The 26485-nt window shown below is 38.4% G+C and overlaps 2 protein-coding genes across 5 annotated transcripts in view; one reads left to right on the top strand and one right to left on the bottom strand.

The window, feature by feature from the left end:
- Window positions 1-2301, top strand: part of ABCC2 (ATP binding cassette subfamily C member 2) — a 62080-nt gene extending 59779 nt beyond the window's left edge. The window contains exons 31-32 of the mRNA XM_063434151.1: window positions 681-875; window positions 1809-2301. Coding sequence (XP_063290221.1) covers window positions 681-875; window positions 1809-1938 — 325 coding nt within the window. The 3' untranslated portion in view covers window positions 1939-2301. The remainder of the gene's footprint in view (window positions 1-680; window positions 876-1808) is intronic.
- Window positions 2302-8396: 6095 nt separating this feature from the next.
- Window positions 8397-26485, bottom strand: part of DNMBP (dynamin binding protein) — a 163163-nt gene continuing 145074 nt past the window's right edge. For 3 of the 4 annotated variants that reach the window (XM_063434689.1, XM_063434691.1, XM_063434692.1), the window contains 12 exons: window positions 25891-25990; window positions 21350-21497; window positions 20805-20822; window positions 20066-20265; window positions 18779-18909; window positions 17643-17747; window positions 16038-16166; window positions 14926-15258; window positions 14596-14775; window positions 13526-13724; window positions 10952-11496; window positions 8397-9950 (listed from right to left, as the gene is read on the bottom strand). In XM_063434689.1, the coding sequence (XP_063290759.1) occupies window positions 9765-9950; window positions 10952-11496; window positions 13526-13724; window positions 14596-14775; window positions 14926-15258; window positions 16038-16166; window positions 17643-17747; window positions 18779-18909; window positions 20066-20265; window positions 20805-20822; window positions 21350-21497; window positions 25891-25990 (2274 nt within the window). In that variant the 3' untranslated portion in view covers window positions 8397-9764. The remainder of the gene's footprint in view (window positions 9951-10951; window positions 11497-13525; window positions 13725-14595; window positions 14776-14925; window positions 15259-16037; window positions 16167-17642; window positions 17748-18778; window positions 18910-20065; window positions 20266-20804; window positions 20823-21349; window positions 21498-25890; window positions 25991-26485) is intronic. The other variant, XM_063434690.1, reaches the window with a different exon arrangement.

The raw sequence follows: 26485 nt of genomic DNA, 5'->3' as shown, positions 1-26485 counted from the left end.
GTGCATGACAAAAATGAAATAATTTTTTTTAAAAGTACATATATCAAAGAAGCAGATGAATTATAATAACCAAAATATTAACATAAAAAGTAGGAACTCTGTAATGTGACAGTATTAAAACTGCGTTGTCATTACAATGCTGTACAGATACACTGTTATATGCAGTGCCATAATGACATGGTGTACAGCAATGTATCTCATGTTGTAGAGTAGGGGTGACCTGCCTTCAAAATGCTGTGAGCTGTAAATCAATTCACTAGAATAATGGAGTTAGTCATTATTTCTTAATAAACTATATAATTGTAACTTTTGCATGTAACTAGTGAATGTCTTTGACCATTGTAGATCTTCAATAGATTTCTCTCTCTTATCTTCTCAATGATGAATAAGTATAGTACTATCCCAGAGAAACGCAAATTGAGCAGGAAAATAGACAAGAGAAACTTTAAAGTGTGCACAGATAAATGCTTTAGAAACCATCCAGGACTAGCAGCAATAGCCAAAGTCTCAAGGGCAGATCCTAAATGGTTGCGTTTAAATGCATCATCATTTGAAGGCTACGTCCCCATAATATTACCGTAATATGGAATGTGTCTTCTTTTCATTTTACCTGATATTTTACCCGAAATTTGTTCCTTTTCCATGATTTGTAATGTAACTTGTTTCTCCTCTTGGTCCAGCGTTGGTCAGAGGCAACTTGTGTGCCTTGCTCGGGCTCTTCTCAGGAAATCCAAAATCCTCATCCTGGATGAAGCAACAGCTGCTGTAGATTTGGAAACTGATAATTTGATCCAGAAAACAATTCGCAGTGAATTCTCAGACTGCACAGTGCTTACCATTGCACATAGATTAAACACCATCTTGGACAACAACAGGTGAGAAAGATTGTTACACTGAGTCCTCATCACACAAGCACACAACCTCTCTGTGGAACGGGCAAGTCTGAAATGCCAGTGTGGGTCAAAATTTTGCTGTAACTTTGTTCCAATAAACTTGCCTTGCAGAGCTTAGAAGTGCCTAGACCGTTTTTCTTTCTTTGGCTTTAACCTTGTGGGAATTGTGCTAGCTCCTGGTCTTGTTGCACCCAACTTTAGCTCAATTGATTGAGTACAGTTACTATAAATCTGGTCGTCACTCACATTGACACAACAATGTCCCTGGGATTATAAACATGATGCGCTAATGGAGGAGGTTAAAGGTTCTGTTGTAGTCGAGGTAGTTGGTGTTGAAGGACTTAGGTTAGGGGGTACATGCCTTAAAAAAACGCTGTAGATTTTAACTCTCATCATTCTATGTTTCAGTCTGAAGCATTAGCCAGATGCCCCATAAATATACCTAACCATGCATCAGGGCTATACTTTACATCATAACATTACTGCGCAAAGCAGTGTACTTGGTGCTACAACCTGTTAGTATTAACAGCGTTGTAACACAGCCATCGTATGTTTAATGTGCAACATTGTAGTATTGCTAATAAATGGCTAAGTTTGTGTTTTATAAAGTTGTGTTGTATTTTTTTTATCATCAATATTTGTACGCACTGCTTTAGAATTTCAACACAGTCGATAAATATCCAAAGAATAAATAGGAACTACTTTGCTTATGGTCAAGCCCAAGTTTAAAAAAAAGCTTGACAAAGGCTATTTCCTTTTTTTTTATTTTTATATATATATATATATATATACACACACACACACACACACACACACACCACAGTGTAGTACTGCTGGGCATGTGTTGGGGGAGGAGTTTCATACTGAGAATTTGAAATGTTGGCTAAATAAATCCCCTTTCTTTTTTTATCATAGGGTAATGGTTTTGGACGCAGGGAATATTGTTGAATTTGGAAGCCCAGATGAGCTCTTTAACCGTCAAGGAAACTTCTATTCTATGGCCAAGGATGCTGGTATCGATAGTGCTTCAAGTACTGTATTTTAGAAACAGAGGTGCTGCAAATTGCAAAAGGCAAAGACTATGGAAATGTGTGCCGGCAGCTCAGACATCACATCACATAAAATAACAAAAGCATGTTCGCATAAATGCAATGTGACAAAGGAGCTAATGATTTGGACAAAGTCCTTAATTTAATGGACTAACCAGGAGTGGTAATGCTGTCGTTGTCTGCCATTAAACTTGGTTTCAGTGATGTGTTGGCACACTGTGTTCATAAAACTCTGGCAGCATTCACGTGGTGTCATCAGCACTTACTCCAAATGACTGCAGGCTAAATATGACTTCCACGCTGTGTTACCTCTTAATAAGGTGGCCAGGAGTAGGTGAGAAGTTGTTATTATTAAATTGGGGTGCATATGATGTAACCTGTCAATAAACTCATGTTTGTATTTATACTATTTTCATTATTTTTACATGTTTGTTGCTCTATTGGAACCACCTCGAATGTTAAAAATCCAAATGGAATGTGAATATTAGACAAATATTCTGATGTACTTTGTTGCTCTAAAAACATTTTGGGTGGCAAATGGCAATACTTTGTAATTTGAGGTGCGCATGGGTTGTGATTTCCTAAAACTTCTGAAACCTGATTAAGTATGTATAGACTGAGTAAAGGCAGATCAGCAGTGTCAGCCCAGGTACGCATCAGCAACTATTCATTTATTTTCTGAAGCAGGCCAAAAAAAAAAAAAAAAGAGAATGAAGCTTCCGGATAATTTAACAGGGTCCGAGTGCTGTGATCGAGATGAGAGAAAGTGTCGGGACAGACTGAATATCGGCAGGTTCCGAAGGCTAAAAAGAGCCAAATTCAAACTGGAGGAAGTAAAGGAACATCATAATAACCGCACATAGCAAGCATGTTGGATAAACCCCCTCCAAATCCTATTAGCTTTTAAACAAAGGAACATGTTTAACCATCTTACTACAGTCGCAAAGTGTTCTTCACTATAGTGTGAATTGTCAGAATTTAATGTGAATTACATTTTAGGACAAAAATGACAGAACTTAAAATATGGACAATGTTTCCAGTTTGGCTATTCTGGGAGAGAAAAAAAGTTAAGAAAATGTTTCAATTTTGCTAGCTGTTACAGCTGGACAATTTCTGCAGTTGAATTTTCAATTCATACTAAGCTAATAACCTCCCACCCACCCCAAGTAAGCACAGCAACTCACACTATACTGAATGGTCCTGACAAAACAAAGTGCATTACCAAACTCTTCTGGTGAATGGGATTTAGCCTTGGATACTACTAGCTTGCTTGCACAAAATGTGTTATAAATTTTGCTCTGTGTACGAAAGAAAAGAGGGGGAAAAAAAAGACATACAATGTTCGAAGACTAACCTTTATCTCTCAAATAAAAGTTCATAACGAGAAAACCCTAGTGTGTCTTGCATTTTGTATCTATGTGAATTGTTCTATACATATTGTCATTGTATATCATTGCTATGACAAGAACTATCTGTAAAACACATTACAAGGACACAGGCAGCGGGTGAGACTGTGCACTCTCCTATTTTTTTAGCGTAAACAATGTGCTACAGCCCAAACAACAAATAAGCTTTTTAGATTGAGCGTGGCAGCTAAATTGAAATGTAAGGATTGGGGACAGTTTTATTCATTATGAAGTAAATACAGACATTAGCAGTCTATGGAAGGGACATACATACTAAAGCATGCTGTGTCAGTGCCTTCCTAATCAGACTATAGGCAAATGGTTTCTGTAACGTTCCTGAAGGCCCCATTACAGACACGTAGTGAAAATGTTTTGCTGAATGTATATTGTTATAGCTTAGCATTAAGGGGTTATTGATCTATTAATGGAAGAATGACTATTGATCTGTATATGTTCATATCGGTGAAAAAGGTTAACAGATCCCAATTTTATTTTTTTTTTCAAAATCGGTAAGTAACTTCCATGAAAGAGCATTATTGAAAGATATTTTATAGGTATCCACTTGTTATTAATGGCGGACAGAAATGTTTGCTGTAGAGCAAGCATGTCAAACTCGCGGCCCACAAGGGACATCTTTGCGGCCTGGGGAGCCGCAAGTACATGCCCAGTGTTCCAAGCAGAGTATGCACCTGCTTTCCCCACATTACAGGTGCCTACTCTGCTATAACTTACCCGGCTGGGGAGGAGGGCCAGTGAGGGAGCTCAGTGTTCCTGCTCCTGACGGCTCCCTTATTGGGTGCCTTCTGTAGTGAAGCCGGGCGCCGGAATATGAAGTCATATTACCACTAAACCGCATGAGGGAGCAGTGAAGAGCAGATAGAAGGACCCCAGGGAGATGCCCCACATCGGCTCCAAAAGGTAGGGAGCAATAAAGAAAAGTATATGTGTGTGTGTGTGTTAGTGAGTGTGTGTGTGTTTGTGTGTCGGTCAGTGTTGCATTGGCTGCGACTGGTCAGTGACATACCTTGAGGTGCATGGAGGCACGCAACGACACATTCCGACTTGACATCAACATGCTCCACCTTCACAGGGTTTCAAGAAGTAGCGGGAGGATCAGATGTGGCACAGGGTGCAGACGGCGCCATTTGGGGTATACCAGAGGCCGGACTCCAGAGTTGCATACTGGCAGCGGCAATGTGAGTGGCGTTTGCTTGTTGGCTAGATGGGGGTGCTGGGATTTAGTATATGGGGGGGGGGGGGAGGGACTGGGATTTAGTATAGGGGGTGCTGTGGTTTAGTAGAGGGGGTGCTTTTATTTTTTTAATACTGTAATTTTCAAAATAAACCTATGTTTCTACTAAAATGTAAGTTTTTTGTTTTTTTTTGTGGCCTACATGAACTTAAACCTAGTTTATGTGGTCCGTGCTAGACTTTGAGTTTGACATGCTTGCTGTAGAGTATAACATGCTTGTCCTCCATCTTCACATGTTTCCAATCATGCTCCATCCATCACACAACTTGATTGTCTCTAGCATTTGGTCTGTGTGTGTTATGAGGGTTACTGGTGACTGTGTGTGAGGTGACTATAATTGTCAGGTGGATAATATTAATTACCTGGTGGTCCAGCAGTTTTCCTAGTGGTCCGGTGGGCTGCCAAACAGGATCTGCACCTCTTGCTGGATGGCAGACCCCTCTGGATGCCCTATTCCAGTTTCTGAGAGCAGCTCTCTGTAGATGATTCCTTCTGGTCAGAGGTGCTGCCTGCACAGACAGTGAGTGCAGGTAGACCTGTAGGTACCCAGCCCATACGGTGCAGCTGTGGTAGAATGATAGCACCATAATCATCTGAGGTCATGGGGAGGGAGGTGGGAACCGCCTGAAAAAGAGTGTTATTCCCAATGCTACAGTGTCTTTAAAATAGTGTATACACGATTGCAGGATATGGCTGCATACCCCAAGAATCGTGCATATACAAGTGGAAGCATTACAACTATTTACACACTGACACATGCACACATCTTGACACACACTGGCATATACACAACGTGACACAGATGCACACTGGCATATAAACACACCTTTACACAGATATACATACACTGGCACATCCAGATACCCACACAGGCACACACACACAATCTTCTTACCTTTTGGGGTCTGGGCAGGAGCCGATTGGCTCACTCCAGCCTCTCCATGCTGACTGTGGTGCTGATGCCTCCAGCTTGCTTCCTCCCACGCGGCTGTCTTTTTAGCTGGGAGGAAATGACAGGATATAATACTGCAGGGGCCCAGTCAGGCTCTTAAAGGGCCAAGGCACCCAACCTGGCCCCTCTTAAGGAACAATACCCATCAGGTGGGTAATGAGTAAAGGGCATTTTTGAGGGCATTTATCATGTGTATGATCCTGGAAATCAAACACCCACAATCTGACACACACTGTATGTCAGATTGTGTGTGAGATTTCCGGGATATTACATATGGAATGCGGGTGTCAGGGAGCCTCATTTAATATGCGTGAGTCTCCCGGATCTACCGGGAGACTTGGCATGTCTGACTTTTGTTTTCTAAAAGAAAAATTGGCACTATAATCAATGAAACCTCCTACACCTTCCTGGCTTTCAGACTGCCTGTGACCGGTCAGTGGAGAAAAACCCAAAAGGCAGCAATTGCCCAGAGCACCTGCCTTGCAAAGACTTCTCATTGAGCTGCATTGGAAAGACTGTTATTGGACAGACACAGGAAATCTGGACGGGGGAAGAAGGTAAGGGCTTTCAAAGGCAATGGAGTGCACTGTGCTGTGTTGTACTGAGAGACAGGCTGCAAAACTGGAGCACATCTGTGAAAGGTAACACCCAATTTATCGGTATAAAGTCATCCATTGTTCGACAATTATCATTTTAAGAGCATTCCATGTACACATCACTTGCAAGCGAATTATTTTGGTATATAAACTAGGAGCACCTACTACTTATACAGAACTGCTGCATTGTCTACAGAGGTGAGTTTAACATTTATTTCTAAGCTACTGCACCACAACATTCTAGCCATGTTCTGTATTCAGTAGAACAAGGTAAAAAGCCAATTTTAAAGCTTACTTCCTGTTGACTCAATGCATGCCTTCAGGTACACCTGTAACTATTTGCTAAGATACACTCAGGTTTTCCGGAGTCATTGTTTACTAAAAGAAACATTTTACACAACAAGCTTACACTGTTTAAATATTGGGATACTGAGAAAGAGCTACCTTAAGGCAACACTCCAGGTGTATTTGCATTTTACAGATCACTGGTCTTAAAGTTCCCGGGGTTTTCATTATGTTGATTTAGCCCTGTATTTAACCAATATGAATTTCTGACATGTATAAAATATAGAAATCCGCACCCTTTATCCTGCAGTTGGGCGCCTCCATCTGTCCTCCCTGTCAATCATTGTTATACGTTCTGTCCTTTGCACCTGACAGACAGCACAGAGAAAAAATACAGAGAATTAATAAAATGTTTGTATTTTTCCTTTTCATTTGCGATGTTTGCCCTGGCTTCATTGTCACAACTGTATTATGTCACTTGTTAAATATGTTATATAATTTTATAAAGTTTTAGGAGATTTTCAATGTTCTTTTCCAGAGAAATGACATTTGATTTTTATTAAAGGGCCACTATAGACACCCAGATCACTTCAGCTCAATGAAGTGGTCTGGGTGCAAGGTCCCTCTAATTTTAACCCTGCAGCTGTAAACATAGCTGTTTCTGAGGGTTAATCCAGCCTCTAGTGGCTGTCTCACTGACAGCCACTAGAGGCGCTGCCACGATTCTCACTGTGAAAATCACAGTGAAAAGACGCTGTACGTCCATAGGAAAGCATTAAGTCCCTGCAAGGAGTAATACCGGGGTGCAGCCGAAGAGGCCCCAACCGGGCAGAACTACCATTAAATTCAGCATGTAACCCTTTACGAACCAGCACTAGCACTGAGTTTCTTCAGCTTGAATGATCAAACAATGTACCCAACATGTTCATATCATTAGCCTGTTTATAATATAAAATTGGGCATCTATCTTCGATTACCCCAAATGTAAAGCATGGAAATATGCCTGAGGACTGCCGTTGGGGTACCTCAAGCTTTTTTTTAATTTTCTTATGCAGTGCAAATATACAAAATAAAAAAATAAAGTCACCATCCTTCCTTTCTGCTCCTTAATATACAAAGTTTGACTGATCTAGTATGGTTCTTCCTGTAACCATAGCAGTAATTTACTCTTATACCACACACGCACACATATAAAACACACTCTTAGACACATGCTTATTAAGAAGATGTGAGGTTTATTGGTATTGTGTAGCATTTCACAATATGGTGGACCTGCCTATTATCAATGAACCTCCTGCCAAAAGTTAAATTTCATTCCTCTGCAGAAAAAAAGATATAAAAATATAAGAAGACACAATACAGTTTTTTGTTCTAAGAGATTTAAAGTCAAAAAAGGGTAACCTGTATATTCTAAGAATGTGCCTATTAGAAAACAAAGTGCAACGGTTAAGTTTTAATAACATTTAAGTCTAAGAAATAAAATATTCAGCTACTGACTTTATAAAAAAAACAAGAAATGTTACATCTCTAACCCCATCACATCAGTAGTTCGACTCGTTCTGATCTATACTTGGTACAAGTTGCCATTTGTTTAATACACATAGTATATACATAGTATAATCATTTCATAGGAATTGATATGCTTTACAAAAAGTTTCTTGCCTGACCCCTTGCAAGACGCTAGGGATGTGAGAAGGAGCCAGTCAATATACAAAAACAACCGAACGCAAGAACAAAACCGCAGACAAACAAATCGGATTTTCTGCTTAGTATTCAAAGTTCGTCCATGTGTAGGGTAATCAGTCACTTCTTTCTAATTAGAGTTAGACACAAGGGTTTCACTTTGTGTGATTGAAGATTTTTAGGTACAGAAAGGGCTAGGCAACTTTTTCAATAATTATAGCAGCTAGTTTAAAAGATATATGTATTTTTTTTAAATGAAAGTCAGGTCTCTTGACTGTAGTAAATCCTATTCATGCTCACAGGCAGCAAATGAAATTACTATCCCTGAGAGTGCAGTATTCACACGTTGCAGATGGGAATTGATCGATCAGTTCTTTGAAAATCCCACCTTGACTCATTAATAGACAATGATCTAGATCTATTTAAATGATATGTATGAATAGTGTTGTTATAAGACTGAAGGGTAATATGTTTCATGTGCTGCCCATCACCATGAAAAAGTTAAACATGTTCAGAAAACACTGTAAATCTAGCAAACCTAGGTATATCCAACCATTAATGTATTGCAAACGGCTGGTACAAAAATTTCAGTGCTGCTCAAAATATTTGGACTTTATTAACCAAACAGCGAGTTATCAATACTGTTGCAAAATGTAGGCCTTAAAAAACCTTAAACTATGTACCACATTTCGGCCCAGATTTCGTAACACTATTGTTTGCTGCATAAGCATACTATTAAATAAAAAAATGTCTATGAAATAAGAATACTGTTGGGTTTTCTGATCAGCAGCACACACATAGAAGTAATAAGAATGACAAGTCGAAGGAAATGTCCTGAATAAACATATTACTTGAATGAATAGCATCGTTGATTTAAGCTTCAGTAATGGTTATTGGCATAATGACAATAAAGGAAACCACAAAATTAAATACCCCCCCAAAAAAATACAAATTTAATGTTGCCGATCAAATGTTTTGCGAAAAACCCAATCAGTTTAATGTTGTGGCAACTAAAAATATGAAGTTAATTTTAACAAGCCGAATAAAAAAATAATTCTACAGCACATATCACTTGCCATTCCAAAGTTTAGATGTGTAAGACTTCTATTTAGATCTCCCAAGGGTGAGCAGAGAACGCTTTGTCCAGAAAGTGAAACACTAATTTTAGACATTGATACTCTTTTTAAAAATAAAAGGGGGGGAAAGCCTCAGAGGAATGCCTCATCTTACTGACCAAATGTATTAACATTCCATGTTTTGCTTCTCTATTTCATAATAAAGCAGAACAAATGGGGTACATCAATCCCCTTGTCATTATTATTTTATTAGGATACAGGTCCACCAGTACAAAATTCAATGTGGTCAACAACCCACCCAATGAAAGAGTTGGACCAAACTAAGAGAACATCCATAGTGCTATAATGTGCCTTAATGTGCCCAACCCAAAACTGCACGAAACCTCAAAATACTCTCAGATTCAGCATGGGCATACAAGCTGTCTGTTCTAAGTCTGTTTGCTTAAAGACTCATCCATCATAAATATTGTTCGTAATTTCAGCAGAAATTTAAAGAAAATTCATCCCAGAAAAGGCACAAAAGTGTTCCATTCCAAACAGAGGAATAAAAATGTCCAGGGCCTGTATTAAATTCACGTGTACTCTGTTTTACGGATGTAGCTTGATGGTACGTAGCCTCTTTTTCCTCCTGCTTCAGCCAACCACCATTCAGAGTTCCCATTCATGTCTCTGAATTCCAGGATTTTAAGTTTCTGATTAGCTGAAACTGAAAGTTCATTTGGAGAGCGGGCTTCAAATGTATATACAGCATAATACACCTGCAAAAAAAATAAAAATAGACTTAAAGTCTGCCAGACTCCCTGTAATATGTATTTAATAAATAAGACTAAAGACAATGAAGGTGTTCAAACGGACCTTGTACTTTGTCTAACAATTTTCATCCGAGAAATGTATACAAATGGGAAGAAGGATGGAAAAAGGAGATGGGCAGTAAATAAGAGTGATCAGGATTCGACAAGAAGAGACTCAATTTGACATAGGTGAGGATTTGGGAGAATACATGGATTATGGCAAAGTTAAGAAAACATATTAAAACAAAAAATAAAATTCATACCTTAAATGGACTTTCTAAACACCCAAAATACTACAGCTAATTGCAATAGTTATGGTGATAATATTCTGTGGCTGCCGTCCTATCAGTCTGTGTCTGCCCAACCAATATGAAAGTGGACCTCAACATGCATGTGTCCATCTTTGGGCAACAATGATATTCTGAGAGTGCTGGGTTTAGCCACATCAACTAAATCATTCTATCTTGGCACCATAACCACTGCAGTGAGAAGTAGTGGTGCTGGAACTGAGAACCACCATGGTCTAGATAAGAGTGAAGTGAACACTCTTCTGCTTGTGTCTCTATCCCAATTCAAAGAAAATCTTGTAAACATTTATTTGATCAAACACATGCATTCATAATCAACTTTACTGCGAAAAAAAATATTATTCTTCCTTTCAGAAAATACATATCGCTTCTACAGCCTCAAAACCACTATATTGTTACACGAAAGTGTTACACGAAAGTCCACAAGCAGTATTGATGATTTAATTAACGTAATTAACTAGTGTATGGCCGTAATGTTTAGCCTTGGGATGTAAGTTCCGTGTGAACTACATTTCCCTATGAGACAGAGCCAGCCTTCCAAAGTGCCAAGGTAGCAATAGTTGCTCTTAGGGTATTCTATATCAACTAGTTTTATAGAATGCTTGTGGAAATTCTGATTTGAATTATATCCATGTTGGACTGGATTATTCTGTGTCTTACCTGGTTTCCTTCACAGCTATCTTCCTCCAAATCAACAGACAGGGGGTAGTTGGCTTTCTTTCGATAAATGTTAGAACCATCTGATATACGACCCTTTTCTCCATTGTTTTGTAATGTAGCATTATTCCCATTTTCAGGCTGGCTGCCTCGGCGACTGGCCTCTGTGTGCTTCATCTGTAGAACAGTCTCTGTGGCAACCATGTTTTCTCTAGAACTGCTTGGTCCCCGGTCACTTGTTGGTAGCGGAAGGGCACAGTCTGTTTCACAGCTCCTTGTAGACAAATTGAAGTCAGCTTGAGCGGGTTTGGACAAAGGTAGGATACTACCTGGGGGAGAGGAATCTGAATTGGATTTTGCAGTGAAGCTCACTGAGGAGTTGTTCTGGTTGAATGTTAAAGTGCTATTGCTATTCTGTCTGGAGAAGTTTGGAGAGGAGCCACCGTAGCCAGATTCAGTGGAAGATTGGCTGCCGATGGATGCATCTGAGTGACTGCGCCGGGGATTATATGGCTTCAAAAAAGAGCTGTAAACGAAACCTTTTGTGACTGGAGAAAAGAAAAGAAAAAAATAACTGGTTATGGATGGAATGAGCACAATCCGTTTATATGTTTGCTGTGTACTGTGGGGACACTTTAGTCAGGATCTACTACTGGTCCAGTCGTTTTCAAAAGGGAGCCCTCTGCATACACAATAAACCCCTATGCAGGAGATTTTACATTATGATGCTGTAAATGGCAGTATTGCAAAACAAATCCAACTGGTCTATTTTATTTACATTTTTTTTTGTTTGATTATCAACATCTGTAAATACAAAAACACATAGAATAGTGCAGACTATCTGGACCAGAAAAGATGTAATATGGGGGTGTGGGGGGAAAAAAAACTCACATTTACCAGAGCCCTATCACCCCTGGCTCTGGGTTTGCAATGCTCCACTTGAGAGGGAAGACTCACACACTGAATAGACTCCAAGTGGTGTGCTCACCTGAAGCTGGTATACATATTACCGTATTTATCGGCGTATAACACGCACTTTTTTCCCCTGAAAATAGGGGAAAAATCGTGGGTGCGTGTTATACGCCGATATCCCATAATTACTTACCTGTCCTGAAGCGTGGGCCGGCTTCACAGCGCGCACCGCGGTACAGGAACTTTAATTTAAGGTTCCGGTTTCCGGCGGGACTGAAAGGAAGTGTGCACAATAGTGTGCACACTTCCTTTCAGTCCCGCCGGAAACCGGAACCTTAAATTAAAGTTCCTGTTCCGCGGTGCACGCTGTGAAGCCGGCCCACGCTTCAGGACAGGTAAGTAATTATGGGAGGGGAGGAAAGTACACTATGGGAGGGGAGGGGAGGGGGAGGAAAGTACACTATGGGAGGGGAGGGGAGGGGGAGGAAAGTACACTATGGGAGGGGAGGGGGAGGAAAGTACACTATGGGAGGGGAGGGGGAGGAAAGTACACTATGGGAGGGGAGGAGGGGAAGTACACTATGGGAGGGGAGGAGGAGGAAAGTACACTATGGGAGGGGAGGGGGAGGAAAGTACACTATGGGAGGGGAGGGGGGAGAATACTATGGGAGGGGAGAGGGGAGAATACTATGGGAGGGGAGGGGGGGAGAATACTATGGGAGGGGAGGGGGGAGAATACTATGGGAGGGGAGGGAGAATACTATGGGAGGGGAGGGGGGAGAATACTATATACTATGGGAGGGGAGGAGGGGAAGTACACTATGGGAGGGGAGGAGGAGGAAAGTACACTATGGGAGGGGAGGGGGAGGAAAGTACACTATGGGAGGGGAGGGGGGAGAATACTATGGGAGGGGAGAGGGGAGAATACTATGGGAGGGGAGGGGGGGAGAATACTATGGGAGGGGAGGGGGGAGAATACTATGGGAGGGGAGGGGGGGGAGAATACGAGGGGAGGGGGGGGAGAATACTATGGGAGGGGAGGGGGGAGAATACTATATACTATGGGAGGGGAGGGGGGGAGAATACTATGGTAGGGGAGGGGGGGAGAATACTATGGGAGGGGAGGGGGGAGAATACTATGGGAGGAGGGGGGGAATACTATGGGAGGAGGGGGGAATACTATGGGAGGGGGGAGAATACTATGGAAAGGGGGGAGAATACTATGGAAAGGGGGAATACTATGGAAAGGGGGGACACTATGGGATGAGGGGGGAATACTATGGGATGAGGGGGGGGAATACTATGGGATGAGGGGGGGGGAATACTATGGGATGAGGGGGGAAATTTCCTGGAATTTCTTTCTAAAAATGAGGTGCGTGTTATACGCCTGTGCGTGTTATACGCCGATAAATACGGTACATATTTTCTGGTCCAGATAGTCTGCACTATTCTATGTGTTTTTGTATTTACAGATCTCCATCAGTTTAGCGCGCTCTTTTTGGTAAACATTTGTCTGTATTCTGTGTATACTTTTGTTTCACTGTGGTTGACTGCTGCCATACTGAACGCGTTATATTCTATAGCGCTCACCTATTGTTGGTTCTTTTGGTTATCAACATCATTTATGCATAATATTTAAAAAATAAAATAAAATTAAAATCTTACCTCCATTGTCTATGAGCCATCGGTTCTGGCTTCCCATTGGATCTTGCTGTTTAATTACTCCAACAAGGTCACCTTCCAAGACTGACACATCCAAATCCTGAGCAGCATTAAAGTTGCGATCTGCCTGGTAGAGTTTTTCTGGAGGGTATCTTGCAAGCAGAGCTACTCTATGTTCATCCAACTGAGGTATGTACTTGGACTAGAGAGTAGGGTGGAAAAAAAATTGTTATGAGGAATATTTCTTTTCTACTCAATGGCCAGCAGCTTTAACTCTCTCAACCTTTTTTATCTGATAAAGGAACATTAAAGGAACACTATAGGGTGAGGAATACACATGCATTTTTGTAAACATAGTTTAAACTTGCCTTTATTCCAGTGCAGTGTGGGTCTGCCAGCGCTGGCTCCACCCCCTTGGATGAGATCATCAGAACTGATGATGTCAGCCAATCCAATGCTTTCCCATACTAAAGCATTTGGAGGCTATTGCGCATGCACTTAAAAATGCCGCTCTGCACCAATCAGCATCTCCTCATAGACATGCACTGACTCAACGCATCTCTCTTTGGAGCGTTCAGCACCTCCATGCAGAGCATGGAGACGCTGAACATCAGTGCTGAAAAGGCAGTGTTTACATGAAAATGCCTGCAGGGGCTATACATTAAGCTGTAGTTGTTTGGGTGACTATATGACTATAGTGTCCCTTTAAAGTTGATAAATCCTAACACTTGTAGTCAAGAATATACTTAAAAACCATCAAACGCTAAAAGAATCTTCCTGGCAGGTCCTTTAATGGAATTCTTATTTGTGTTGATTCTGCATAATCAGACAGTGGATTTTCGTTTGTAAGAGATCTCCGACTCCTCTGGTGCTCAAAAGGTAAAAAAAAACGCATGTCTAGTCTCCAGAAAGTGTTGGTTATATGTTGATCAAAATATTACAAGTAAACATAATAAGGACAACTAGACACACGTTTGAGGCTGTCCATCAATCCAAGTTCTCTGTCCTCTTTCTGGTTAAATTAATTAGAATATTATTGGATGTATCACTCACATAGAAAACATGCAACTTACTGGGCTTGGGACAGTCTTCCTCGCCGACTGACGTTCTATTGTTTTCCTTTCAAAGGGTTTTTTGGCAGGGGGAGGATTTTCAGGGAAGAAGGTAAAGAGCTGAAGCTGTTGTAGAACCTTGCCGTGTTCCTCCTGGAAGATGGAAACGATATTCCCCTCTCTGCTACCTATTCCTAGAAGCTGAAATCAGAAATACATTACTCAGACCTGATTGTACTGGGGAAAACAGATTGACTTTATGTGAAACTATTTTATGGTTGTTTTTGCAGACAACATTTCCCCGCCCCCCCACCCCCCCATGAATTATATAATTTTTTTTTTTTAGCTCACCATAAGGAGAGGTTTCAGCTCTTCCAAAGCAAGTTTCACAAAATCACAGTGAGCGTTGGCATACCCACGCACGCAACTAGCAAACAGTTCCTTGGCGTAATTATGAAATTTGGGCAGCTCGTCAAGTAACTGGGCATTCAGAGCTTCGTAGTTATTTCTTGCTGACTGCAGTTCCTCCAGAGTCCTCTTGTCTTTCAGCTTCTCTGCTCGTTCTGTGCAATTGTGGAAATCCAGGAGTTTGTCGAACCGCTTCTGGACCAACTTGTGAGGGCCAGCAAACATTGTAAGAAGCTGGTTAAGAGGAGATATGACCAACTTCTCCGTCCTCTCTTTCTGTAAACGAGAAAAACAAATGTTACGTTCGTTTTCATTCTAACAAAGGTAAAACGTAAATGTTTTATAAATAGAATCATTGCTCATTGTAGTGATTATGGCGCAAAGAACCAAAAAAATTTAATTAAATAAAACATGTTACAGCATCACATCCACTAAAATAAGCTGTAATGGTTCTGGTACTTGATTTCCCCTTTAAATTTGGTCAGAACATTGGTGGATTTAGTACAGTAATATTTTGGGCGCTTGAGCTATGCTTTTTATTTTTCATAATCTAGTATGTAATTGTAAACATATTAAGACTTTGACCAGTTTATGAAATGCAGTTTGAAAAAAAACTAAATAGCAGGAAGTATATTAAGCAAGACCTGAACATGGTCTACCATAAAAACAAAACAAAAAACAATGTCAGTACGTTGTGATCTGTGAATGCGCAGGTATTACATATTAATCCACTATATAGGTTAGGGCATTAATCTATATGAAAACACATTACTCTCAGCCGCATAGTATGTAAAATACAGGATTCTACAAACATGTTTTTTTTAAAGAGTCATAAAAAAAAAAGGAAAATGATAAAAATTCCTGCTTGCAGCCACACCTGAACGAAGATCGTTACTGTACCATAAAATAGATAAGAACAAGTCGTCCTATCTGTTATGAACTGTAATATACATAGATGTGTATGGGTACGTTCATCGAATAAAGGTCATTGTTCGCAACAAATCATTAACCAGTTATCAGGTATGAAGCACACAGGAATGAATGGGACCACTCACAAAGTCCGTGAAAAGCTTCTCGCTGATGTGTCGATGGGCTTTCTGAAATTTATCCAGGTCGCTGGTTCCTTTGTCTGCATATAAATCCCACATACTCATGGCAGCCAGAACTTTAACACAAGCAGCTTCCTGAAAAACACACAAGGAAAGAATGGCTAGTAATATCTGCTGGAGGCTTATCCAAAAATATTAAAATTGAGGCCTTTATCAGAGAAGATTACCTGGAAACAAAATGGTTCACGAGTCAGTGATTGCAATTGAGTAGGGCTTCATTTAGTATAATTTGTAAATGATATACATTTGAAGGGAATCCCTACCCACCTACCCAAAATAAAACACAACTTATAATAACCAATTATTATTAAAAAATCCTTTAACCCCTTAAGGACCAAACTTCTGGAATAAAAGGGAATCATGACATGCCACACACGTCATGTGTCCTTAAGGGGTTAAATAAAAAAAACTAATTAAGATAATCTGTAGAAAATATAAAGTGATCCCCCAAAATTTCAATTAATTATTATTATTTTTTTACATGATAATATAATTCTAATTGCCGTATAGGTGTTCACTATATTTTGATGTGATGTTCAGATTCAAAGATAATTTTTATTTCTATTTTATACTGAATTTGATTAGTTTTACATATATTTAGGCAGTGTCACGAAGAATCAGGTAGAAGATACCCATTTAATTCCAGAAATTAGATGCATATTAAATGCCATAACAGAATCTTGTTAAAATATTAATAAAAAAAAGAGCAGGATTTTATCTCACATTATAATTAATCTATAAAACCCATAACCTACTAGACTTGCAAAAACAAACTCTATATAGTTCTAAACCAGGTGCTTGCTTTTATTCAATTTTTGCGGTCATTGACAAAAAAAACCACATAGACGACAAATACCCATTAAGGTAAGTATTTATTTAATCAATACACTTGGCTGGTCAAATTGCCGTCAAGTTTATATATATTAAAATAATCGATTTACGTAAAGTTTTCTTCTACCGCACACAGTGGAGTGCCCAGGCCAGGTGTTATGGGATGCATTTACATATGTTGCCGCCTTTAATGTCAAAACTTGTATTGTTTACTGCAATGACAATGGCACAACAGCAGTAACACCAAAGGAGAACAAAACGTAGAGTTAGCTTTTTATTTACGTATCTGTAAACTCAATGCATAGACAACATTCTATTCTTTTAAATGGACACCAAGTAATGTTAGGTGTTTCTGACATTTAAGTGAACCTTTCATGACTAATAATAAACCATTCTCCTATAACATTAACGAAACTTGTCGTAACATTTGAATGCCCTTGCTTTAGGCCAGTGTGCGAGAGTCTGTTTGCTAATAATAGCTAATAACTGGTTTGAAACCTGCTCGCTCCATGAATGCGTATACACTGGAGCTATAGCTGGAGGGTCACAGTTTAATAATATCCTTTTATGAAAGTTCTAAACAGGATAATTGTTTAGGAATATGGAAAACGAAAAGAAAGAATTAAAGCCCTCTAGACATGAATGGATCAAGGCGAAGGCGTGTGTGCTTACTACATTCACTTGTAATGTTCATTCTTTGCCTTGAAGGAAATGTCTTACCCGTATATGCTGAAGATACACAGAAAGATCCCGGATAAATGACTTGATCAGCCTCTCTTGCATTCTGAAGTTTTTTTCAGTTTCCTCAAATATTTCATCCTTAATCTGTTTCCAATCAACCAAAAGTAAAAATCAAACACTGCCTGGCTATAGAGGATGTGAGGCAAGACAGCCTTGTTGCTAAATTGTATTCGTAACATAGCACAATTTGTTAAAGTATTTACTTAAATGCCATTTACCATAGATAAGTTCAGGACAGACATACACCATTTACCATAGAGAACTGCAGGATAGACATGCGCCATTTACCATAGAGAATTGCAGGACAGACATGCGCCATTTACCATAGAGAATTGCAGGACAGACATACACCATTTACCATAGAGAAGTGCAGGACAGACATACACCATTTACCATAGAGAAGTGCAGGACAGACATGCGCCATTTACCATAGAGAATTGCAGGACAGACATGCGCCATTTACCATAGAGAATTGCAGAACAGACATACATCATTTACCATAGAGAAGTGCAGGACAGACATACATCATTTACCATAGAGAACTGCAGGACAGATATGCACCATTTACCATAGAGAACTGCAGGACAGACATGCGCCATTTACCATAGAGAATTGCAGGACAGACATGCGCCATTTACCATAGAGAATTGCAGGACAGACATACACCATTTACCATAGAGAAGTGCAGGACAGACATGCGCCGTTTACCATAGAGAATTGCAGGACAGACATGCGCCATTTACCATAGAGAATTGCAGGACAGACATACACCATTTACCATAGAGAATTGCAGGACAGACATGCGCCATTTACCATAGAGAAGTGCAGGGACGACATACATCATTTACCATAGAGAATTGCAGGACAGACATGCGCCATTTACCATAGAGAAGTGCAGGACAGACATGCGCCATTTACCATAGAGAACTACAGAACAGGCATATGCCATTCACCATACAGAATTGGAGAACGAGCTGCACTATATAGCATATTGAATTATAGAACATGCATTCAGTAATTGTAGCATTCTAATTTCCCAGCTGATAAAATCCGAGTGTATTAATAAGTAGTTTATCATTAAAGGCCTGTTGCTTTCTTATTGGGGAACATATTACCTGGGGAGCGAATCCAGTGAGGTGCTTCAGGTGGCTGCTCACTCGATTTGATTTCTTGATTATCGAGTGGATATTGAGTTTGGATATTTTGTCAATCAAACGATCTTCATCAGTTTTCCGGTACTTCAAAACTGTCAAAATAAATGTGCACAAATAAAACAACCTATACACATATTATAATGCTACATATATAAAAAAAATGTATATACATACACATTATATATATATATATATATATATATATATATATATATATATATATATATATATATACACACACACACACACACACACACACACACACACACACACACACCTGTAAAACTACACTTAAAAGTGCAATAACACTAGCAAAGCATTAGGGAGACTTCAACTCTACAAGATATGTGATGATCCTTGTAGCCATGTTGACACGAATGTAATACAATCTACAGCTCATTAAAACCTCAAGTATTGATGTGTATTTCGCAATCTGTTTTCAATGGCACACACTTTTAAGGGGGTCAAGCCTAATCATGTGTGTGCAGCGTTTTCAGAAAAAATAAAACTTGCTATCACTTGTCAGGAAAGTAAATCGTGGCATTATTTCCTTATAGCTACATTAAAAGTCCCATCATTTATCACAAACTTCCAAAGCACATGGGTTTTACAGATCGGTAAATCTAGAGCTAAGGGCATAGCATGGCATCCTACATAATATGAACAAATAAGCAAAATGAAGGAAGGAGGTCATCAGCTAATTGAGCCGGTTAGAGTGGGCATGTGTAAGTCCGAAAATAACGTTTATGATGGTCCTCTACATAGATGGGTACCATCTTACGTCTTACTTCATGGTTTCAATCAGCTTGGCAAATTCTGGATTTGCAAGCGGTAATTAGAATGATTTGTTTATATAGTTGCATCAAATTCCATGTAACCATATTCATACAGTGTGATCTGCAGATACCAACTAAACTCTACACATGAAGCACTGGACTCCTACTTTGTACAGTAAACTGCATTATGCTTAACAATTCACTGAGCTATAATGAACTGAAAACCAAACAGCAATTTGTGGACAAAAATAGCTCTTTTGGAAACATTGCTCCAATTACGTTGTAGTCACGACTAGGTGGTTGTTGTCTTAATTTTATGATTTATTTTTTTTAAGTTCACTACAATTTAGTGTTTAGTTGAAAAGAAATACTAACATACAAAGGGACATGGCCTCAAAGAATAAAATCAATCAGAATAAGGATTTTTTTTTTTTTTTTTTAAATAAATAATTTTTACTTTGACGAAACTCACCCAGATCCTTTCTCCGTTTATACTCATTGATGTTGACATTAATGTCCTTTATGACCCGTACAGCTTCTTTCAGTGGGGATTTGTCCGGATGGGAGTCCGGGGTAGCTCCTAAAAGTTCTATGAGGAGCATAGGGTAACGCATGATCCTTTGCACGGGTTTGATGAGGAAAGAACCCAAATTAATGTAGTTTGTGCAGCCCCTGTGGAAAGAATGTTTCAGGATTAGACAGAGCAAACGTCATCACTCATAGAATTCATAGAATTGTAAATCGATGCGGAATAAGTTGGCTCTATATAAATACTACTACTAATAATAATCATAATAATAGAATATACAGAAAACAGTACGTGTTTTACACATGGGACTGCGTACTCATGGGAATTTTACATCCAGCTCTGGTCAACCCTTACTGACCACATTCCTATTGCAATAATTGGGGAATTAAGGAGAATATGTACACTATATCAAATAGGAAAAGAAAACTGCAGGAATATAATTCTATATTGCAGCAATAACATTTTATTTTAATAAAACCTCTGTATACCAACTACCCTGGAATATGAGAGGAACTGCAAAATAAAACAAAAAAAAAACAACAACAAAAGTACAGAGATGACAAAAGGCACATATTAAATTCTCAAAACAAGCTGGGGCCATTGTAAAGTGTTTAATTATAATTATGGTTTGAAATATGTCCCTCAAAAGTCCTACGTAATTAAAATATATGTACAAACTCACCATTCTCGGTAAAGACTCCTGAGCCAAACAAAAGTGCAGATCACCAAAAAAGAGGAGTAAGAGACAATAGTTAGTAACAGAAAAACACCCGTAGAAAACCCTTTAAACAATATTATTTAATAGAGAACATTGCATGTTTAGAAGGTATTTCAGCTTCCTTGTTTGTAAATATTTACTCCATTACCGGCATGCACATAGAAGAAGAAGAAAAAAACAAAACAAAAAAACCCGACAAACACTGAAAGTTGTGGTAGAGGACACGTAATATGAAACTTGTTGAACTTTAAAGATCTGAGTCTGTGTGAGATGAAACATTTTAAATTAGTAATCTGTAAAAGTTAAAGTTGGACTAAAACTCCCATTATTTTTCAAGGCAAGCAAAATGAAGGTCAACAGCTCAATGATCTCATCTTGATTACCCTCACTGGGTTCGTAAAATAATGTTCACTGGTTAAAGTAGGCATGTGTAAGTCCAAAAATAACGTTTATGATGGTCCTCTAAGATTGTCCTCTATTACATAGATGGGTACCATCTAAAGTCTTACTTCATGGTTTCAATGCAGTCCATCAGGTGTTTTTGGAAGCGATCATCTTTATCATAGGTTTCCAGCAGAGCGATACTTTCCTCGTTATTCTGACAATACTCTTTGTACACACTCTCAAGATCTCCACGTTGTTCTAAGAATACCACTCCTATATCCAAAACACAAAGAGGGATAAAATGCATCAGGTTGGATTTATGGAATCCACCAAAAGTATTGTTTAACCCCTTAAGGACCGGACTTTTTTTGCGATGTTGTACATTTGCGACCAGGCATCTTTTTGACACTTTTGTGGTGTTTGTGTTTAGCTGTAATTTTCCGCTCTCTCATTTACTGTTCCCATACAAATTATATATTGTTTTTTTCAGGACAAAAGGGGCTTTCTTTACATACCATTATTTTATATAATCTCATGTAATTTAATTTTAAAAAAATGAAAAAATATGATGAAAAATTGAAAAAAAGACACGTTTTTTGAATTTTATGTGAAAAATCTTTTACTCATCTACAAAAGCGAATGAAAAAAACTGCTAAATAGATTCAAAATGTTGTCCTGAGTTCAAAAATACCCAGTGTTTACATGCTTTTTGCTATTTTTTTTTGCATGTTATAGCGCTATAAGTACAAGTAGGATATTGCGGTTTCAAAACATACATTTTTAAAATGTATCAATAGTGACATTGTAACACTATTATCTGTCATAAATTGCTAAATAACAACCCACATGTACATATTTTTTTAAAAGTAGACAACCCAGGGTATTCAATATGGGGTATGTCCAGACTTTTTTAGTAGCCACTTAATCGCAAACACTGGCCAAAGTTAGCGTTCATATTTGTGTGAAAAAAGTAAAAAACTAAATTGAACGCTAATTTTGGCCAGTGTTTGTGACTAAGTGGTTACTAAAAAAGACTGGACATACCCCATTTGCAATACCTTGGGTTGTCTTCTTTTGCAAATGGTATGCCATCATGGGGGTAATTCTCATTCCTGGGCTACCATACGCTCTCAAAGGCAACGTAACCAACCTGGCCATTTTCAATGTAAAAATATTTGACCCATATATTTGACCCTGTAACTTTCAAAAACGCTATAAAACCTGTACATGGGGGGTCCTGTTCTACTCAGGAGACTTTGCTGAACACAAATATTAGTGTTTAAAAACTGGAAAATGTATCACAACAATTATATCATCAGTAAAAGTGCGGTTTGTGTGTGAAAAATGCAAAAAAAGTCACTTTCACTGACAATATCATCGCTGTGATATGTTTTACTGTTTTGAATCACTAATATTTGTGTTCAGCGAAGTCTCCCGAGTAAAACAGTACCCCCCATGTACAGGTTTTAGGGTGTCGTAGAACGTTACAGGGTAAAATACAGTGATAGCAAATTAAATTCTCTGTACTTTCGGCCTGGGTTGGCAGGCAGGTCCCTTAAATTGCAATCAATAAAATAACTTAATTATGTAAAAATATTACATAAATACGCACGTAGAATTTAAATATATATGCATATTTATATATTTGAAGTCTACGTGTATATTTATATAATTATTTATGTAATTTTGTATATGGACATATGAATAGTTTGCATTCTTTTTATTTATTTATATATACATAGATATATATACAATTTCATTCTAAGTGTATTTTGATATAAATATATATATATTAATATCAAAATACAGTTAGAATAAAATTTCGTATACATATATAATTTTTTTTTTTATTATTTTAAATTTTTTAAATTTAATTTAAATTATTTATTATTCGTATTTTATAATAATATATATATACAATATATAGTTATTATATATATTATATATACGTGTGTAAATTAATTATAAGTGTATTTTTATATTAATATATGTACATATTAATATAAAAATACACTTAGCATGACATTATATATATGATATATAGACATATATTATATAGGTATAATATATGTCTATATATCATATATATACACATATATAATATTTCTTTTTTTATTAACTATAACTTTAAAAAAAAATTTGATTTTACACTGATTTTACAGTTGCAGGGAGACTGCCTGTCAGCACAGACAGTCCCCCTGCAGGCAGAGACTAGGACACCTATTGTGACCATGTGGTCGCCCTGTGAGGCGATCACATGGCCACAGGGGTCCTAAACCGCCATGGGGAGACTGTCTGGGCTGCAGGCAGTCTCCCCACACCGGGAGCACCGCCGATCGCCGCCGGGGGAACGACGGCGATCGGGTAAGTACATTGGACGGTTAGGACCGTTCAGGACCGTCACCGCAAAAATGCCGATGACGGTCCTGAACCGTCCTCCGTCCTTAAGGGGTTAAGATTTATAGAACTTAAAATGTAATCTTGTTTGTCTTGTTTTAACTCCTGTTTGTTAGTCCACCTATTGTGAAGCACATAATTTGTTGGCACTATATAAAGAATAATAACAAATTAAACAATTCACAGAGATGGTGTAAGAACAATGCAAGTTTCTGTTTGGGAGGAAGGCAACTAAGCAAGATTACACCCAGATAGAAAAAAAAAACCCAATATAAAGCAACAATGTTGTCAATGTTATTGTAGATTTTTTTACATGAACGGTGTTCTCAATTTGGATGTAAATTTTTGTACAAATTCAAGGCAATTGCTTATGCACAATTACAGGTGGCCTTTTTCCCCATTTTAAATAAAGTGTCTTAAGTTTATCTAAAGGGAAACTATAGTCACCAAATAACCTTAGTTTATTGAAACGTTTTGGTGTATAAATCATACCTCTGCAGTTTTACTGCTCAGTTCACTGCCATTAGGGGTTAAACCACTTTGTTTCTGTTTCTGCAGCCCTAGTTACACCTCCCCTGGCTGTGACTGACACAGTCTGCATGAAATGGTTTCATTTTCAATCAGATGTAAAGTATTTTAAAAGTTTGTATCTCCTGCTCTGTAAAGTAAGCTTTAATCACACACCAGAGGCTCCTGCAAGGTTAAGCAGGAGAGAAGACACTTTACATTAAACAGATTTTTCAATAAATGAAGTTTAAACATTAGATGACTCTTTGCAGGAAGTGTTTAGGAAGACTGTGTAAGTCACATGCAGGGAGGTGTGCCTACGGCTGAATACAAAAAAAATGGTTTAAACTCCTAAATTGCAGTGATACTGCAGGGGCATAATCTATACACCAAAACTGCTTCATTAAGCTACTGTTGTTTTGATGACTATAATGTCCCTTTATGGAAATATGTATGCAGGTGTCCTTGATTTCAGCACTTAAGGGGATAAAAGGACGTCATAAATTAGACTTGTGGCCAATGGCGCTGGTTGGGTGGGAAACACTTGACAAAAGCAAGTTATGCTCACCTATACCCACACCCAACAAATTTAAAATGGCCAGAGGAAGACGCCTACTTTTAGGACAAGTGACTGAAGGTATGGCCAGAGACCGGGAAATCAGGAAAATGTAAGGGTCCTCTCATAAATATTTATGTAACTAAAAATTTAGTTTAAAACAAGTCCAGAGCTTTGAAGTTATACAGACTAATTTACAATTTTATTCTTCAAAAGACATATAAAAGGGACACTCCGCTGCCCAAATACAAAATAAATCAAAATCACCATTAGTATATACCGGTACATACATCCCAAATGAAAGCTTGCATGCATTTAATTATGTACTTTTTAATTGGAGATATATCTAAAATCATCTTGCAAAACATGCAGTTCTCTTGTCTGCTGCCTTTGCAAGCTCTCCCCTTTTATACTCACCCAGACTTTCTGTGTCTGTCCAATCACAGATTTCCCAATACAGCTCAATGAGAATTATTTGTAAGTCAGGTGCTCTGGGCAATTGCTAAGGTCGGCTGCATTAAGCCAACGAAACAGGAAGTAACATTTCCTGGTGTCTGTTTGAAAGCCAAGGGGGTGTAACCAGGTGAATTTATAAAAGTGTAAATTTCTACTGAAATCTGCCCTTTTTTTTTTTGCGCAAAGAGGACACATCCTTCACACACAAAGCTTTTCAGCAAGCTAAAGTTATTTTGGGGTCTGAAGTGACCCTTTAATGTGAACTCATTACTGTGAGCTATGTTTCTGTATAACACTACTATCCACTCAAAAGGCAACATCTTCAGCTACCAGAAAAGAACGAGAGAAGAATTTGAGTCCAAAATATGGTCTTCTCTCCCTGAATATAGACACTTTGGGGGTCTGATGTTCATTCTTTATGATCTTTAAAAAGCAAGGGCCACAATACTTGTACTGGGGTTCCATTTGCAAACTGATATTTTGCACACTCCCACCCCCTGTGGAATTACATGCACATTAACACACTTCAAACGGGATATGTGACCCAGTAGTTCTAATAAATCAAAAGTTTATTCAGTGAGAGTAAATGAGAACCTTTTGCCCGGTTTGTTCAGTAAAATAAATTTCGTAATCCTGAATAAACATGGCAGTTTTCATTGCCACACAGATACACCCAAAACATGAAAGATGAATAGTTTCAGTTAAACGAAATAAATAAAATAAAAATAAAATGAAAGTAGAGGGAATTACCTGCAGAGTCACAGTTCTCCAGAGCACCTAGCAATCTCTTTGAAAGTTCTATCACAGCATGAATATTTCCAAAAAGGACCTCAAGATCCACATTGGCCAACTGTCAGGAAAAAAAAAAAAATCATCTAATTTCACAACCAGTGATTTTAATTTAAATGAGTCCAAATATAAAATTCTGTCTAACTGTATACTATACAGCACAGGTGCCCAAATGGTAGATCCCCACATGTTGTGGAACTACAACTCCCATGATGCATGCCTTTGGAATGCTTTGAGGATGGCAAAGCATCATGGAAGCTGTAGTTTTAAAACATCTGGGGATCTACGTTTTGGACACCCCTGCTATACAGAGTAAAATGGAAATAAATTATGTGTTGTCTTATGTGGACAATTAAAATACATGGGTTTATGCAAACAATACCAGATCTCAGTGAATTGAAAAATGTTGTCTAAATATAGTCATAGTGTGACAGCTACCGCTGAAGTGAAGCATATAACCATCTATTTTTGCTTATATTTTGTAATTCAGTTGAATCTACTGCAATTGAGGGTTTAAATAATAAATACCAGAGTAACATTTAAATAGTTCTCGAAC

This window comes from Pelobates fuscus, chromosome 10 (assembly GCF_036172605.1).
Source record: "Pelobates fuscus isolate aPelFus1 chromosome 10, aPelFus1.pri, whole genome shotgun sequence".
NCBI lineage: Eukaryota > Metazoa > Chordata > Amphibia > Anura > Pelobatidae > Pelobates > Pelobates fuscus.
This window is presented reverse-complemented; position numbering and strand designations above follow the sequence as displayed.